This window comes from Macrobrachium rosenbergii, chromosome 49, assembly GCF_040412425.1.
Source record: "Macrobrachium rosenbergii isolate ZJJX-2024 chromosome 49, ASM4041242v1, whole genome shotgun sequence".
NCBI lineage: Eukaryota > Metazoa > Arthropoda > Malacostraca > Decapoda > Palaemonidae > Macrobrachium > Macrobrachium rosenbergii.
In genome coordinates, this window is record NC_089789.1 from 7,543,431 (window position 1) to 7,562,508 (window position 19,078).

At 38.3% G+C, this 19,078-nt stretch overlaps 1 protein-coding gene across 2 annotated transcripts in view; it reads left to right on the top strand.

Annotated features, from left to right (window-relative positions):
- The window catches only part of LOC136832045 (autism susceptibility gene 2 protein-like), a 115,927-nt gene that overhangs the window by 76,089 nt on the left and 20,760 nt on the right, over positions 1-19,078 (top strand). For both annotated transcript variants that reach the window (XM_067092558.1, XM_067092559.1), the window contains exons 4-8: positions 2,233-2,262; positions 14,283-14,325; positions 15,491-15,611; positions 16,650-17,924; positions 18,099-18,161. In XM_067092558.1, the coding sequence (XP_066948659.1) occupies positions 2,233-2,262; positions 14,283-14,325; positions 15,491-15,611; positions 16,650-17,924; positions 18,099-18,161 (1,532 nt within the window). The remainder of the gene's footprint in view (positions 1-2,232; positions 2,263-14,282; positions 14,326-15,490; positions 15,612-16,649; positions 17,925-18,098; positions 18,162-19,078) is intronic.

The window sequence follows — 19,078 nt, forward strand, 5'->3', positions numbered from 1 at the left end:
CACCAATACTAGAGGCATCCCCACCACCCACCAAGCAGAAGCATCGTCGAAAAATTGGATGAGCTGATATTTGTCGTGGCACGTTTGCTTTTGTCTTCTCTCGGGCCGGTCGAGTCCATTGACAAGCCCATCTGCATTTTCGTCATCGTGGTACTTAGCAGCTGATACGTGTTTGGTATAAAGATGATTTTGTCTCATAGGTTCTAGTATGATTTCTCTCTCTCTCTCTCTCTCTCTCTCTCTCTCTCTCTCTCTCTCTCTCTCTCTCTCTCTCTCTCTCTCATATAATATACACACAGTATATATACTGTATATATATAGTATATATATATTTATATATACATGTATATTATATATATATGTATATATATATAAAATATAAATACACACACATATATATATACTGTATATATAGTTGTATTTCCTTTACTTGGATATAGTTTCTTCTGAAAGTTCTTCTCTTATACCTGATTGATGCTTTGTTTGCCTTCATTTCCCTTGAATCTGGATTACCTTGTAATAAGTCAAATAAACAACTCTAGATTAAATTATGCATAGCCAGGTATAAGCAACCTCAACGAAAATGTTGATCTGGAGCTTCAGGAGTATTTAATCGATATAGACACTCAAGTTTAACTTCTGTTTTCCGCGGGTTCTATAGCCTTTCCTCTTTTATTGTATGTGTACATTTTTATTTGGATCGTAATATACGTCACGCGTGTATTAACATGATACAAAATTGCATCTCTGATTTAGGGCAGGGGGTAGTGTTGTATCTAGGGAAGGTCATAATGCAGTACTTTTTCATGTTATATATGACAGCTGTTTTGTGTTAGGGACACATCTTTTCCCCTGTGGGACTTGTGTATGCGTCGCTGTTTTCCAGTATTCAGCGTAAGCCTTTCTGGATATTGGCTCTGTAGACACCATCAGAATACTTCTTTTTCTGAGTGAGTTTCCGATAGAAAGTGTAATAAAAAGAAATATAAAAACGCCAGTGAAACTTGATCCTATCGTCAAACAATTGTCGATTCCTTATGAAGAAACACTATTTGAAATAGTATGAAATAGTAGCACCAACTTTTGCCTACACGAAGATGCTTCTGAAAGTGATGTTTCTTTTGCAGCGTCCCTTCGGCCTCTAACTGCAACCCCTCCCTCCCGCGTTTCTTTTACTGTACCTCTGTTCATATTCTCGTTCTTCCATCTGACTTTCCACTCTCTAAAAAAATTTTTGTTGTGCAACTGCTTGGTTTTCCCTGTGTTACACGTTTAAACACTTGCCGTCAGTTTCCCTTTCAGCGCTGAATGACGTCATAGTTCCCAGCGCTTGGCCTTTGTCCTAAATTCTCTGTTCTATTCTATTCTGTCACATTAAAGTGAGTGAGGATGCATGAAAGAACCAGCCTCGGCATTGTTTTTCCGCCGATTGCTGTGATATTGTGGCGTCAGTAGCGTTTGTTATTGGTATTCTCCAGCGCCACTTGAAAGTTTGGAAATTTTATTTCTTTTGTGTTCCCACTTAAAACTTTTCTCCGAGAGAGAGAGAGAGAGAGAGAGAGAGAGAGAGAGAGAGAGAGAGAGAGAGAGAATGTTTTCAATCTCGGAAGGGAGAATGCCAGTCGAGTGATTTAACATAGTACATACTTTAGAATTAGTCTCTCAAGTATCTCTCATGAAATTCATAAGAACAGTGTCATAGAAAGTTGACATAATTAATATTCTGACCGTTATATATTTTTTCATGAAAGTATGTTTAGTTTTTGGGTAATTAATTCACCAAGGAAACATTTTTTTAAATTCTCTCTCTCTCTCTCTCTCTCTCTCTCTCTCTCTCTCTCTCTCTCTCTCTCTCTCTCTCTCTCTCTCTCTCTCTCTCTCTCTCTCTCTCAAGTTTTCATTTGTGAAGACATTATCTATCTCTTTTTTTCCAAAGGAAGTATTAAGACAGTTTGTGCAGCATTTACATGTTATCGGTATTTGAAACAAAATATATAAGTTGACACTTATTCTGGGCATTCCATCTGATTAAAATATTGAATAGCATAAAATTGTGCATTAAATCTGAATTTCTTGTTGATTACGTGATGGTAAAACTGCATCAATTAGGATTTTTATCTTCTACATCTGTCGACAGTTTTCCTGTTGTGAAATCACCTCACTTGTAAGTGCTTGTAAGTAATCCCAGAATTAAGTGAAAAAATTAATATTTTCTTCTCTCTTTTTTTGCAGTGTGATAGCGAGAGTGATGGCGACACCAAGGTAAGTTTAATTTGTTTGTCGTGGTGTTGCTGCTCTTTTATGTATATTTATTTACCGACCTGAAATATGTCGGGGGGTTTAAGAAGTATGATTGGATTCCTGTAAGTTCTTTGTAGCTTTTATTAATAATAATTTTTTATCATTTATTTTCATATTACTTGGAATTTTGGGATTTTAAGGAAGGAAGTTGGGATAGCTGAGAAACTTTCTCTCTCAATCCGAGAATGATATTCGTCGGCGATTTGTGTTACTTCAGTTTGCCATATTGAAGGATGCTTAAGTCTATTTCAGGAAGCCGTTTACGTTTATCAGTTGAAAGACATTTTAATTCCGCAGTACGCGTACCTGACACGTTCACACCAAAGATTTTAGTTAGCGAATATGTTTTATCGCTTTTGGCAAGGAGAGAGAGAGTCATGTCGGCTTTTCGATTCACGCCGTCTCAGCAACAGATCCTTATTTTTAAACCACTCCTATTTTGTATGTAAGGTCCATTTATTCGCAGTAGTCGTAAGGAATGGGGTGATTTGAAATATGATATTTGATTCTAAAGTGAACGTATTCGTGTGGGAAGCACGGGAATTAACGTAGCGCATGGTACTATACGTGATTTTAGAAAAGGCCGGGGGTATTAAGTGAGCATGTTTGTTTTGCCAGTTGTATTGCATTAGGTATGTAAATTAGTGGTGATGTACAGCATGGAAATGTAAATTAGCGATGATCTACAGTATGGAAATGGTTGAATAGGTAACAGCTCATGTCGGAATGTTTGAATTACTACTAACTTTGTCTTATATGGCGTCTGTAAAGACGTGTTTTTCCTTTGATGTTAATGGAGCGTTTCTTTTATAAGTATAGTTCTTTCATTACCATTGTTAAGTTCTTAAAATGTCATTGCAAGAAAAGGGTTGCATCTTTTTGTTTAAAACTAATGACTGAGAGTTTTCGGTTAGTTATTCGCAAGTAAAATTAAGAAGCTGGTCAGAAAACATACACGGGTTCTGTCGTAGACTTCGAGGGTTATGGAAGGGGTCGTAGAATTCGTCAGAGGTTGTGGAAGGGGTTGTAGATGTCTAGTGTTGTGGAATGGTTTGCAGATTTCAATGTTTGTGGAAGGATCGTAGACTACTTCAAGGGTTGTGGAAGGGTCGTAGACTACTTCTGGATTAGTGGAAGGGGTTACCGTAGACGTCAAGGGTTTTGGAAGGGGTCGTAGACGTCAAGGGTTGTGAAAGGGCCGTAGTCTACTTCAAGGGTTGTAGAAGAGTTCTAGACTACTACTAGGGCTGCGGAATGGGGTTGCGCAAAGGGTCGTAGATGTCAAGGGTTGTGGTAGGGGTCATAGATGTCAAAGGTTGTGGAAAGGGTCGTAAACTATTTCAAGAGTTGTAGAAAAGTTGTACACTACTTCTAGAGTTGTGGAAGGGGTTACTGTAGACTTCAAGGTTTGCGGAAAGGGTCGTAGATTTCAAGGGTTGTGGAAGGAGGGGTCGTAGACTTCAGTGGTCGTGGAAGGGATCATAGATGCCAAGGGTTGTAGAATTCTTCAGACGGTTGTGGAAGAGGTCGTAGACATCATGCTTGTGGAAGGGGTCGTAGACTTCAAGGGTTGTAGAAGGGGTAGTAGATGTCAAGGGTTGTGGAAGGGGTTGTAGCTGCCAAGGGTTGTAGAATTATTCAGAAGGTTGTGGAAGAGGTTGTAGACATCATGCTTGTGGAAGGGTCGTAGACTTCAAGGGTTATGTAAGGGATCGTGGACGTCAAGGGTTGTGGAAGGGGTCATAGATGCCAAGGGTTGTGGAAGGGGTCGTAGATGCCAAGGGTTGTAGAATTCTTCAGAAGGTGTGGAAAATGTCGTAGACATCATGCTTGTGGAAGGGTCGTAGACTTCAAGGTTTGTGGAAGGGGTCGTAGAGGTCAAGGATTGTGGAAGGGGTCATAGATGCCAAGGGTTGTAGAATTCTTCAGATGGTTGTGGAAGAGGTCATAGACATCATGCTTGTAGAAGGGTTTGTGAAAGGGGTCATAGACACCAAGGGTTAGGGTAGTGGAAGGGGTCGTAGACTTCAAGGGTTGTGGAAGGGGTCATACTGTAGATGTCAAGGGTTGTGGAAGGGGTCGTAGACTATTTCAAGAGTTGTAGAAAAGTTGTATACTGCTTTGAGTTGTGGAACGGGTTACTGTATACTTCAAGGGTTGTAGAATTCTTCAGATGGTTGTGGAAGGGGTCGTAGATGTCAAGGGTGGTGGAAGGGTTGTAGATTTCAAGGGTTATTGTAGGCTTGTAGACTACAAGGGTTGTGGAGGGGGTTGTAGATGCCAGGGGTAGTGGAAGGGGTCGTAGAAGCCAAGGGTTTGTAGACTTCCAGGTTAGTAAAAGGGTTGAAGGATTCTTCAAAGGTTTGAAAGGGGTCGTAGACATCAAGGGTTGTAGACTTCGAGTTGTTGAAGGGGTGGTTGATATCAAGGGTTGTGGAAGGGGTCATAGACATCAAGGGTTTGACATAAGCAGTTGTAGACATCAATGGTTGTGAAATGCTTTTAGAATTATTCAAAGGTTGTGGAAAGGGTCTTTGACTTCAGTGGCTGTAGAAGGGGTCATAGATGCCAAGGGTTGTGGAAGGGGTCATAGACTTCCAGGGTTGTAGATTTCAAATGTTGTGGAAGGGGTTATAAACTTCAGAGTTGTGGAAGGAGTTGTAGCATTCAAGGGTTGTGAAAGGGTTATAGACTTCTATGGTTGTAGAAGGGTTGTATACATTAAGGGTTGTGGAAGGGGCCACAAAAATCAAGGGTTGTGGATGGGGTCATAGAAGTCAAGGGTTGTAAACTTCAAGGGTTGTGGAAGGGGTCATAGACAACAAGGGTTGTGGAAGGGGTTGTAGATGTCAAGGGTTGTGGAGGGGGTTGTAGATGTCAAGGGTTGTGGAAGGGGTTGTAGATGTCAAGGGTTGTGGAAGGGGTTGTAGATGCTAAGGGTTGTGGAAGGGGTTGTAGATGCTAAGGGTTGTGGAAGGGGTTGTAGATGCTAAGGGTTGTGGAAGGGGTCGTAGATGGTAAGGGTTGTGGAAGGGGTCGTAGATGCCAAGGGTTGTGGAAGGGGTTGTAGACACTAAGGGTTGTGGAAGGGGTCATAGACTTCAAGAGTTGTGGAAGGGGTCATAGACTTCAAGGGTTGTGGAAGGGGTCAATTCAAGGGTTGTGGAATGGGTTGTAGACTTCAAGGGTTGTGGAATGGGTTGTAGACTTCAGGAATTGTGTAGGGGGCCGTATACACCAAGGGTTTAGAAAGGGTTTTTAGACTTCAAGGATTGTGTAAGGGGTCGTAGGCATCAGGGGTTGTGGAATTGGTTGTAGACTTCAAGGGTTGTGGAAGGGATTTTAGACTTCAAGGATTGTGTAAGGGGTCGTAGACATCACGGGTTGTGAAAGGGGGTTGTAGACTTCGATTGTGTAAGGGGTCATAGACATCAGGGGTTGTGGAATGGTTTGTAGACTTCAAGGGTTGTGGAATGGGTCGTAGACGGCAAGGGTTGTAGTTATGCTTTGTGGAAGGGCCTTGCTGAACTAATACAAGCATTTGGAGACGGCAGCCGAGTTAGAAAGAGGCTAAATGTTCCAGGGGGTAAAAAGACATGAGTCTCTTGAGGACCACGTGGTTTAAAGGAAATGCCCTTGAGATTGGGCTCAAATCTCCAGGACTGACTCGAGCGTTTTGTCCTGTTGCACCACTAAGAATTTGCAGTTGTCTAAGAAATAACCTAGTCTTCTAACTAACTGGGTTTGAGTCCCATTATGGAGTCGAATTTAGTCGCTTATTCCATCACGGATTTCTTGGTATCCTTTGGGAATTGATATCCAAAGTATTAAATTTAAAGACGAGGTAGAGTGATTGTGTGTAATATATATATATATATATATATATATATATATATATATATATATATATATATATATATATATATATATATATATATGTATGTATGTATATGTATTTTATCTATTTCTGATCGATGTGCTCGTGTGTTAATTAGTTCCCCATTTTATATATGTATGTATATATATATATATATATATATATATATATATATATATATATATATATATATATATATATATATATAAATTTGCAACTTATTCCCCATATATATATATATATATATATATATATATATAAAGTTTATAGTTCCCATTATATATATATATATATATATATATATATATATATATATATATATATATTTTTTTTTTTTTTTTTTTTTGAAGTGTGCAACTTACATTTGATGAGAGTAGGCGTTCCCAAGTAGAAGTGGAAATGCTGTAAGAACCCTTAGTTGCATTTTTACTGTTGTGGAATGCTGTAGGAAGTCTTGGTGCGTTGCAAGAGCATTCCTCGTGGTCTCTTCCCCGTTGAACCCTTGTCCTATTTTTATCTACAAGGCATTTGGTTGAATCGATTTCTCAGGTCGCAAATTTAATTCTGGGGTTTTCCTACAAAACGTATGAAAAAATGTAGCCATTTTTTAAAATTTTACTTTTTAAGAGTATGAGAAGTAGTTTTCTCTGTATTGTCAATTTCAAATCGTCGATGCCATACAATTTTAAACTGTGCTTGTGTGTGTGCGACATTAAAAACGAGTTATGGTGAGTTACTTGGAAAAACAGTTGGTGCACCAGGTGTTCAGTCCAGCCTTCGTAATGTAAATATATATTTGTAAAGTCTTTCCAGGGTTTCTATTGATGATGGGACGTTTATTCCGCTCTTGGGGGACTGCAAATCCCTAAATCTGATGGCAGCCTCTCCCTATCAGGGCAGTACTCAGAGCCGAGGTAACAGAGAAATTTGTCAGGATTTGCATTTTATTCCATTTATAGAAAGGGATGCGACCCAAGTGTTTCGTGTTGGTTAACTTGACATATGGTATGCGCTGTTTACGCTCACGTATGTGTGTTATTATCAAACGAAAGTCGAGTCTTAATATAAAGGAGTTGAGAAAACGAACGAACGGACGAGAGAGAGAGAGAGAGAGAGAGAGAGAGAGAGAGAGAGAGAGAGAGAGAGAGAGAGAGAGAGAGAGAGAGCGCTCCTAAACATCACCTCATTAACGACTTACGGCCATATTATGACTCTCACGGGCAGCCATCAACCACAGCACCCTGCCTCTTCGTGAGGAGGGCTGTTAACGCCTTTACGGCCGCCCTTGGCAAGGGCGACAATGGCTTTCTCCGGGGGCCTTTACGTTGTTGCAGACGGAAGCTATGATGGACTTAATACGCCTAATTGGTTATTTGGTTGGCGCAAACCACCACTTGCATCGTTATTCGACGCCCAAACAGTCCTCTTCGAGCCTTCTCCCGTTCGGCCCAAATGCATCTTTCGCCTTTTTTACGGCCGCGTTTTACTGTATGTGTGCCGTTTCTCGCTTTACGACCCGTGTTTACAACCTAATCTAGAATTCATGCATACATGCCGGATATTTATGTAGTCTCTCAGCGGCCTTATTTACTCTCTCTCTCTCTCTCTCTCTCTCTCTCTCTCTCTCTCTCTCTCTCTTATAATTTACAAGCAACAGGAACGTGGAAAATCGTGTGAAATAATTTGACCTAAGAAAGCTATCATGATTAGAATTACGCTGGCGTTGTTTCATCACGAACTCGGTGTTGAAGTAACCCAACACAAGAACACTTCCAATCTGAATATATGGAAATGATCTAAATGAGAACAAGATCACATTAAAGCGGAAACAAATCTTTAATTACCCGTGTCATGAATAAATCATGTTACACACTGAAATTGAAGGTATTATCCTATCATGCCGGATTGTATGAGTAATATAGTAGTAATGATTATGTAAAATCGGAGTGGTACTTGAATGAATAATCGCGAATATTGTTACTTCCGAAATACGTTGGAAATGTTAAGACACCAAAAACGATATTCCCTTTAAACCGACTGATCAGAATAATCGTTTTTAAAGGTATTGTTTTAAGATGAATCACGAATTTGTTAAGGGAGAATAATATTTCCTTAAAAAGGATTAAGCACAATTCATAATATTGTGGGGAGTCTGTTGTGAGTGATCACGAATATAAGCTTTTTAAGAGGAAAAGGGTAATAGCAGGGAATTATATTGTCTTCTAAAGAAAATAATGAGGACGTGAATATCGAGGCACCAAAAACAATATTCCCCTTAAAAGCGCTCTACCTCTCTCGCAGATGACATTCAGATTTTCTCCCGGATGGCATCAATCGATGCCGAGTGAAGTAAAGGGATATAGATCTGCGTGTGTGCACTAGTGATCAAAGTTGTCGATATTTATTCGGTTTGGCCGACGGGGAAATGTATCAGGATGTTTTACGCGTCTGGTTTTGTGTTTGTATCATTTGTGTGTTCTATATTGTTGGCTATTTTTTTGCGTGGTTGATTTTTTTAATGTCAAACACATCCGAGACAAGTTTAGATTTTTGTCTTGTTTATTCTGAACGATTATTTGAGCGAATAGAATTTTTTTGCCACCTTTATATATAGATACAAGCCATCTTTGTAGTCAGTGAACGTTCATTTTCTTGTCAAGTTTATCAATATACAGTTCTTTCTATTTGTATAAATATTTTGAATGTCTATGGAGAAATGTTGATGATAATGTAGTCAGTTGCATTTTTGTAATTAAAATAACAGTATTGGCAGGCGAAGCTAAGGTCCATTTCTGTTGGATTATAGTCTTTTGCCAGTGATCATAAAAGCGCGTTTAAATAGAATCGTCCAGGAATTTGCGGTCTTCCATAAGACGCAAGCAGCTATCTATCCCAAACTAAATGCTCTGGATTAGAAATAATTAACTGAGGAGGATTGCTGTGTCTGACGGTTGATCCCGACACAATCTTCAGGCGATCGCCCTGTGGGTCCCCCCCCCCACGAATACCTAGGTGGCTGAAGGGGTGGATCACTGTATTGCATGCGCCTATAATTAATTGCATGCAGTCGCTGTTAGTAATTTAATGTCGCCATTAAGGTGAATTGTAGGAGGAAGTTGCTGCCGGCGCTTTTGATTGTTCCTATAACGGTTTTGTGCGTGTGGCTTTTGTGAGGGTAGTTGTCTGTTTTAATGCTACTACTGCCAGAAAGTTCTCTCTCTCTCTCTCTCTCTCTCTCTCTCTCTCTCTCTCTCTCTCTCTCTCTCTCTCTCTCTCTCTCTCTCTCTCTCTCGGGCTTGCAAGCTTGCCAGCTTTTGCCTGTTGGCAAGGCAAGCCCCAAGGTCATGTCGTATTTTAAAGGAAGAGTTTTACACATTGTCCCCAGTAGTAGAGACAGGACAATAGTGGGTTTTAATCTACGTTGCCTTTGCAAGTTGTACTTTATGTCGTCTGACTGGACTAAACTGACGGTGCCTAATATTTCACTTGGGCTCATGGGAGTAGATGTTTAAAAGAATTTTCTTGGGTTTAGTTAGGCGCGTCATTCAGAAACCTGCTGAACAAAGAGGTCAGGATATTGCACCATATTTCCGAAGAGGTAACCAGAATGAATGTAGAAGAAAAAGTAAAAAGAGAAAATCCTACGTTTACTTATAAAAGGATGCATAATGTTTATAGTACATAAGAGGAAATCATAGTTTATATTTACCTATATATTTGCTGTAGGGAATTCTGCCTGGTAACTCGTGCATTTAAATCTGGGCAGGATTTTGTGGTGTCTTCGTATTGATCTTTGCAAGATTTCCAATAATGGGGTTTCGTACTAACCAGGAAGTTACAGCTGATTGACCTGTCGTTCAAATGACCTTTAAACAGTCGAATACAGTTCAGATCTAACTGACCAGAGCATTTTATAGATAATATTTATGCTTTATTTCAAAGTCACGGAATCTGTTCTACTGGCCCTTTGTTTCGAATCAGATTACTGATGAGGTAAAACCCTCATAATGAAATTTTTTATCTAATTACACCTGTGTACAAAGTGATTAAGTGTCCATAATGTAAATGTAAAGGAATGGTAACCAGGCCAGTTTGCTTAAAAACTTTAAATATGGTACAGCAGAACTTTTGTGGCCAGCCACACTGTTTTGAAGAAAAAAAGAAGTTTCTAGGGTCAGTCACTTTTGTTTGGAGAACGAGTGAAGTTTTAGTGAGAATGGGGAAAGGTAAAGATACGTCAGAAAGAGGTAAAGAATATATTTACAAATTTGCCACATGTAGAAAAAGTATTCCCCGATTAAACTGAACGGTTCAGGTGATAGTTTCTTTTCTTATGTCCTGTTTTCTTTAATTCCAGTTCTGTCGCAAGAGGACGGATCTGTCGCCTGCGTGTGCAGGGGTAAATCCGAGAATATTTCTATCTCGGGCTTGCTTAGATTAGGAAATTCTGTGACCTGGCCTGGTCCAGGGTATGCAAAGGCTAGGAAATTCGCATTCATGAATGCTAAGCATATCTGTAGAGTAACTGCCTCAGTTAAACTTATAACTTGTATCGTGGATGAACTCCTTACACAAAAACTAACATTAGTCACCTCATATAATTACCCCCCCCCACTTATTGTCTTGCACACACCCTTGCACTTCTTAGGTATATTACTGGCCCTTTTTTTTCCCAGTACCCTCCTCTCCTCACCTATCGAACTCTTATGGTCGTTTTCCTCAAGGCCCTTTTCTTTGGACCTTGGTTTTCCCCTCCTGCCTGCAGATTGCTCCGAAGCATAGTTTTCTGCCAATACGCCTTTTCCCATTCGTTCCACATGAACAGACCATTTAATAACATACTGATCCATCCTTTCTCTTACACTAACCTTTGTTTTTCACCTTTTCTACTCTTCTCGTGCTCTGCCCATGCTACGCTTGTGCGGACATTGCATACTACAGCTTTTATATATATATATATATATATATATATATATATATATATATATATATATATATATGTATATATATATATGTATATATATATATATATGTGTATGTATATATGTATATATATATATATATATATATATATATATATATATATATATATATATATATATATATATATATATATATATATATATTGGAAATTATTATTAGTCGTGCTCGCAATCCTTTGTTGTAGCCATTTTCGTCGTAGGAGAGTGCGCTACAAAACCGGGGTCTGGGTGAATGTGTAGGCCGTAAAGAGAGGATGTAAAAGTTTTATGCGAGCCATTACTCCACGACAACTGCCCCCAGCGCTCGCTACAGTGCATAAAACATATAAACCGTCACATAAACCGGGGAATAAAACACGTAAAGCCTTGCATAAAACCGCACAAGAACGTTTTATCAGAAACAGCCTACCTTCCCCCTTCCCCATACAGCTCTAACACGCAAAATGCAAGAACCCCCTGCCGGTTTCCCTTCCCCTCCCCCTAACTTTTCCCGGCGGGAAAGGGGCTTATTTCCTTCGTATTCAGCACTGGTCTTCCGCCTCTCCCTCGGCCAATGGAAGCTTTTGGCAATTGGCCGCCGAATATTGCATATCCCAGTGACGCACTCGTGTATAAATACATTCATACTTGAGAACACATTCCTGGGTATGACACACACACACACACACACACACACACACACACACACACACACACACACACACACATATATATATATATATATATATATATATATATATATATATATATATATATATATATATATATATATATATATATATATATATATATATATATATATATATATAATACATACAGTATACACAAAGTATTTATATTTAAAAAAATGTTGGGATGAGAAATGCAAAGCAGCATTAAAATAATAATGAAATCAAACATAATAAAAAATAAAACCGTAAAGCATGTATGACAAAATACCTCTCCAATTTTCCTGTTATCTCTATTTTTGTCTATTGATTTATTCATCGTAATAACAGATGCAGATAGTAAAAAAAAATATTTACTTTTCACATTCCGTCAGCAGAATTCCGTTGGTATTGTCTAGTTCGTAATTTGTATTGAGACAACTGCCTAAATTAAGTACCGGTCACTGTGGGTCCTAAACGCATCTGGTTCAAGATTAAGGAGCTGAGTGCGTCTCCTAACACACTGAACTTTTTCTCTTGCCTGTTGCATTTTCTTAAATGACGTTTTTCGGGGGTTCTGTTTTCATTGTGAAATGAATTTTCCTTTGGAACGTTCACTTGTATTTTTGTTTGTTATCTGTGCCTTGGTCTCGGTGTGTGTTGTTGCCATTTGTTCTTTGTAACGAGGGGGATTTGTGGGTAGCCGAATGTACAGTATTTCATCGTGTAAAATATTCGTTGATGTTTTGATTTCTATTGAAATGTATTTTTTGCAACATTGGCGTGTAATTTCAGTTTATATATGTTTGATCTCATAATATCGTGGTTTTTTTGATGCAGCATTTCCATTCGATTTTGTATGTTGTAAGTATTACATTTTCTTTAAAGGATGTACTGATTTTTTATAATTTGACTGTGTCACCTTGAGTGAAGAGCTCTTAATGCAACGTACACATCGTTAAGATCAAAGGCGATTTAAAGAATCCCGTATCAGAAGCGTTCCTTTTCAGATACCCAGCCTCGCAAGTATTTTATCTTAACTTGAAAGACATTTCAGTCGCATGTTTATTGTACTGCATATTTTATTCTTTTATCCCGGCAGGTTGCTTAGTACATTTTTCACTTCTGTTTCTCCAGAGATAACGCCAACTTTACGGCTCATTTATTACGCTGATTTATTTACGCTTCGTGGCTCATTTAATTCATTTTTAGTTTTCGTATCTAAATTCGTTGGCTTATATAAGTATTTATGTTAATGTTTTCAACTTTTTTTATTTCTTTCAGAGTATGTTTTCGCCGGAGTTTCCGGAGTTTAAATCTTCTTATGAATTTTTATCTTGACAGTATTCCGCCTATGTAAAAATATTTTAGTTTTAACATTTACAAATTTATTTTATGTCACAGTGTAAAATCGCATTTAAATATTAAAAACGTTCATTTTAACAATCGACCATCTTCAGTACAACGCAAAATGACTAAAATTACTTTGAAACCCGTACCCGAAGTCGTTTGTTACTAACTTCATCTTCTGTGAAATGCCACTTTAACCTATTAATGCAGCTTCTGTCTACAGTCATTTGTTTAGCAGAGCGATTGGAGTTCAGGAACAGATCGTATCGGCAGTAGAGTTCATATTGCACTACATTCGCTAGTGTTGCTTTTGTCCGCAGTGCTTTCAGCGATAGTAATTATATTAAAGTCATATACTGTTCATCGTAAGGAAAAATAGTAGCTCGTTATTCACGGGGAAAAAATTGCTCTAGCATTCCGGCGTTATTTTCTACCGAGTACGACCCTCACGAGTGAGAAGGTTGTGGGGGAGGGGGGTTAGGTAATTGAGAGGCGTTTCTGTGCTGGACTTATGACCTTTCCTCCGTTGGGTAATAAATCGCCAGTGACGTCACACGGCTTTACAGGTGACGATCTCGTGTGATAAGTGGGAGGGTGTCATGGCGTGTGATGATGATGATAAATCTTCGACTGGCCTCCGCCTAGTGTGTTCGTGTTGCTGTTATCTTCGAGTTTTAAGTGATCGGGATCCTAGGTGATTGCTGTAGTGGTTTCTTTTCTGCGTGTGTTTGTTTACTGATGAAGCGTGAGAAATATGTTTTGTAAAAAGAATTTGTTGTTGAATTTTGCTAGTAACTTTTTTTTTTTTTTGTACCCATGTGTTAAGGATCTTCTTATGTTTTAGAATTCTCTATGGTGCGTGTTGTTTAGATCAGAATTTCCCAATTTAGATTATAGGGAAAAAATTGTTAAAATCAGCTCCAAGTGCAGAGTAAAGTACAGTACTATGGGTCTTAAAACTGATAATGTTTATATTCAAGTAATCCCCTGGGTATATTTATTGCATGACAGTCTGTCATGTGTGTTGGTAACTGTATGTAATACTCTAGGTATTACATGCAGTATTACTTATTCCTGACACCTACAAAGCTGAGCATTACAATTAAAAAATATTTCTCTTTTCAGGTGTCTGATGCAGAATCTGATTTATTCCGAGCATCTAGTAAAGGCAAGTTTACCGTTATTGTTACCGTTAGAGTACACCCTAAAGGTTCGGAGAGTTTCATGGTTAAGTGTATTGTAGTATTCATATTGAGGAGCTTATGGTTTGTTGTGGGTAAACAAGGGAATGAGGTATGTAACCTGGTTTGTATTATTGTTTTACCTACGGGCCTCATGCTATATTAAAGTGCTCTTAAAGTAAAATAAAATTGAAGCCTCTCATAGCGATGGTTGGATTATGGTAGTGATTTGTTTCAGTGCAGTACACACTGTTATGCCCTTGCAGTTATTAACTGTCTCTTCCTTGCATATTATAACAACTAGTCAATAGCTTGATATTAGGTGACACTACTTTTTCATTTTGTAAGGGCAAGTCAATTAAAATCTAAATAATTGTCACAAGATTCTACTGTTTAAGTGTGTCTTGTCACTTGAGAAAGTTATGATTAGACTAAGTAGTTTTTATTAAAGAAATTTTTTTTTTTTTTTTTTTTTTTTTTTGATAACTGCTCTTGAGTAAAAATATCTGTCTTTGGGTGCTGTTATACTTAAATCCTTATTTTGATCATATGTCACATGTGAAGGTTCTTGTTTTTAGGTGATTAGATTTATAAGCATGCATATTACCAAAGACATTACAGTGTGTTTGCAATTACTGTACCATTCTGTCAAAAATCTTCCAAGTGTTTTGGGAGTCAAAATTTCACCCAAAAGAAGAATTTTACCAGAGAGCAGTGTACATTATTATTATTATTATTATTATTATTATTATTATTATTATTATTATTATTATTATTATTATTATTATTATTATTATTATTATGTAGTTGAACCAGTTATTGAATAAAAGAAATTTACTCTTAAGGCCTAGCCCAGCAAGGCTATGAGGGAAAGTTTCAAAATAAAGTGCAATAGTTAGTAGCAAAGGAAATATTAGTGGTTTTAACAGTAGTTAAAAATTCTTTGACAGGTGAAATATTGAAGCCTGTATATTGTGTACAGTATTTACTAATAAGTACAGTATTAAATTAGATTATATTATTTAATACTTACTGATTAATAATTTTCTTTAATGTAAATTAATACTTTTTTAAAATTTTAATTATGCAAGGAAAAGCTTGGCGATTGTTTTACTTCAATTGGTCGAAGACTAAGATTGCCTCTCTCCTCAGGTTCCATTGGCAGTCGTCTAGGTGAAAGCACAACGTCAATACGGCCCACAACTTTACCTGTAACAGATCCACCTAAACCAATTGCTGTAAAGGCTGAACGACCTGTACATCCTCCATACAGGCAAGTTTGTGGGTTTTGCAATATGATGAAAGAGATTTCTAGGTATTTAAGGAAAAATTCTAATAGATTAAAGATGATTACCATTGTCCTTAAGATATTTTGATATAGTTTACACATGTAAATAGAAGGGTAAAATTTGTATTTTACATTATTTTGGTAATGTAAAATAAGTGTCCTGTATTTTTAGGGATGCAAAATTCCCCAGCAGAATTTGTTTTTGGTTTGATTCATTTGTTTCTTAATGGTTTCCCATCAGCATGGCAATAAATTGGCTCATATCTGTAAGTGCTTGCATACACTGGTAATGTTTTTTGTCAGTGCACCTCACGCACTGCATTGTACGCATTACTTAAGGTTTTTTGCAGTGTCCTTTTTTTCCCCTTGCTGCAACCCATTTCATTCCTTTTACTGTACCTTTGTTCATAGTATCTTTCTTCTGTCTTACTTTCTACCCGTCTCCTAACAATTTTTTCATAGTTCAGCTGTGAGGTTTTCCTCCTTTTACACCTTAAACAACTTTTTACCCTCGATTTCCCTTTCAGCACTGAATAACCTCATAGGTCCTAGTGTTTTGCCTTTGGCCTGAATTCTGTATTCCGATTCCAATGTCAAATAATTGAAGCTGCAATATATAAAGCATTTTTGGCCATTCCCATTTTTGGGAGATGGGTTCAGTATTAATCCATGTTGTCTTATAGAGCTCTTTTCATTTTTAGGCAGCAATGGTTAAAAACCTAACTCCTAGATATACCAATTATTATGATGATTTTTTTTTTTTTGTATGGGGTGTTGCTGAGAACTTTGTACTTCATTTTCATTATTTTAAAGACCAAGGATGCTCCTTGATATTTCATTATTCCTTCTAGAAGAAATACAGCTGGGGTTGCTGTGATTGTAATTTTTGTGTATTTTCTGTCTGCATAGTTTAGATAGAATTAGTGGGTACTGTTGCCATACGTATTGTTCTATTTTAATTTCATTGTAAAATTAAATATTGTTTTAAATATATGCCAATGATATTATGTCTTTTCCTTGCAGTAATGGACCAGTGGAGTTAGGTCACTGCCCAGCCAACTATCCTCCTTCAAGCATTGGCATTGTTAGCACAGTGTCTCCCCCCACCACTGTTGCACCGGCTGGAGATCATAAGCCCATTTACCTACCTTCACATCATTCTCCACATATACCACCTCCATCACATACAACATCTTCAAATTCACCTCTCACTACTACTACCCACACATCTCATACACCACACACCCCACATACTCCGCACACGCCACACACACCTCATACTCCTCACACTCCCCACACTCCCCACACTCCCCACACTCCTCATACACCTTTAACACCTGTGACACTAACTCCTATTCCAGCAGTACCAGTGACAACGACGACTACTACTACTGCTACTACCACAACCACTCCATCTCCTTCACCGTTGACCCCTCATACCCCATCTCTTCACCCATCTCACACACCCCAGACACCAACCCCTACTTCTACTCCCACACCACCTCAGGTACCCAGGCAACCTATTTCTCATATACCAAATTCATCCCCACACTTATATCCACAGCCTGTGGCATCATCCACACCTACTACTGTAACTACAACGACCACCACCACCACTGCAACCACAACTACCACAACCACAACCAGTCTTACTCATAGTCATGTGAGTAGTAATGGTCGGGTTAGTAATGGCCCAGTTGGGGGTTCAGGTGTGGGTGGTCTGGGGCTGGGTTCAGGGGTGAATAGCTATAGTGTGAGTGCCTTGGTATCACCAAAACAACAGCCCAGCAGCCACGCACTTTACAATAGTGTCAAACCAAATCCAATTTCATCACCAAGAAATCACGTACATTCACCTCATCCATCCCCTGTTGGTGCTACAACACCCAGTGCTCCTCCTCCTGCTCCTGTTCCCCCTCCCGCTCCCGCTCCCGCTCCCCCGTTGTCTGCTGCCACAACTCCTAATATTAAGCCTCCTACTCCAAACACTCCAAGTGCTCCTCCAGCTCCTGTCTCTGCAGTGCCAGGGCCAGTGGCAGCACCACCACCTCCTTTGCCTTATGGGGGTATTAAAATTGAACCAGGAGAAACGTCATCTCGACCACCTATTAAAAATCCTATCCCACCCCATTCTGTGCCAGCTACTGCATCAGTTAAGGTGGAACCCAACTACATCCGTTCTACACCACCATCAACCACCAGAGTCACCACACCAAATCTTCATCCAGTTTTACCTCCTCCTCCTCCTCCTGCTAGGCATTCACCTAGGGCTCAAGAGCCCCATATATCTCCATATAGGCAAGTAGATATAGCAGTATGGTTGTATATCCATTGAGGAGTACGTCATGTTTGTATACTGTACTATTTATTTGTCATGAGAAAACTGTTAGTTTTTAAACTTGAGGGATCTGTTTACTACAGGAAATGCAGTAATTATAGTTTCATTGTGTGTAAATTTATTTTCTCTTTCAGTACTGCAAGTGCAGCTGTAAGCAATTCTCAAACAATTCCTTCGTTGTCTAGACCTTGGCCAAGGTAGGAGTGAGTTGATTCTTTGGAAACATACCCATGTATATTTTTAACTATATGTTAGAAAAGCAAAACTTTGTACTTGTTCACCAGTCTCTTAACCCCTTAAAGGACCTATTTTTTAACATACTATACTTCTTAATTTCAACATAAAATTGTGGTTATTTTATGTAAAATAGTGATTTTTAGAAACTCAATTTGAGACCTTTTTATGGTCATTAACGAGTTATCTCATACAAATTATACTTATTTTGGTCTATCACGAGATATCTCGTATGCTTAGTTTTAGTAATTTTGAAAATAGGCATTTCAAGATCAGTAAATGATTCTTCAGTATCACTGTCATCATGGTAACTTGCCATAACTGGACTAAAATAATAAATAAAGTCATGACTAACAAATTACACAACATCAATGTAATAAATCAATAATATATCACATAAACAGTCTAAAATGACAAGTAAAACAACCAAAGTTGCCTAAAAACAGTTGAAAAGAAGAAACAAAACAAACAGATTCTCAAAGTCACCACTGGAGAGCTAGTAATAGTGCGTGCTCGGCGTAAAAGAAAAAAAAATTGTACTTGACGTATCACAAAATGGTCAAGAGACTAACAAAAGACACGACATCAACGTAATAAATCAATAATATGACATATAAAGTGTCTAAGATGACAAATAAAACAACCAAACTTACCTAAAAACAGGCGAAAAGAAGCAAAAAACAAACAGATGACCAGGATGGCTAAGGAAGTGCTACTAATGACATGTAGTCGGTGCGAAAAAACAAAAAAGTCATTCTCGATAACTCACGACTTAAAGCAGCAAGTACCACTGCCAAACATATGATATAGCACAAGATATCTTGAGGAAGCCTTAAAACAACACTGTGTATCACGAGACATCTCGTATTCGTCCTATATT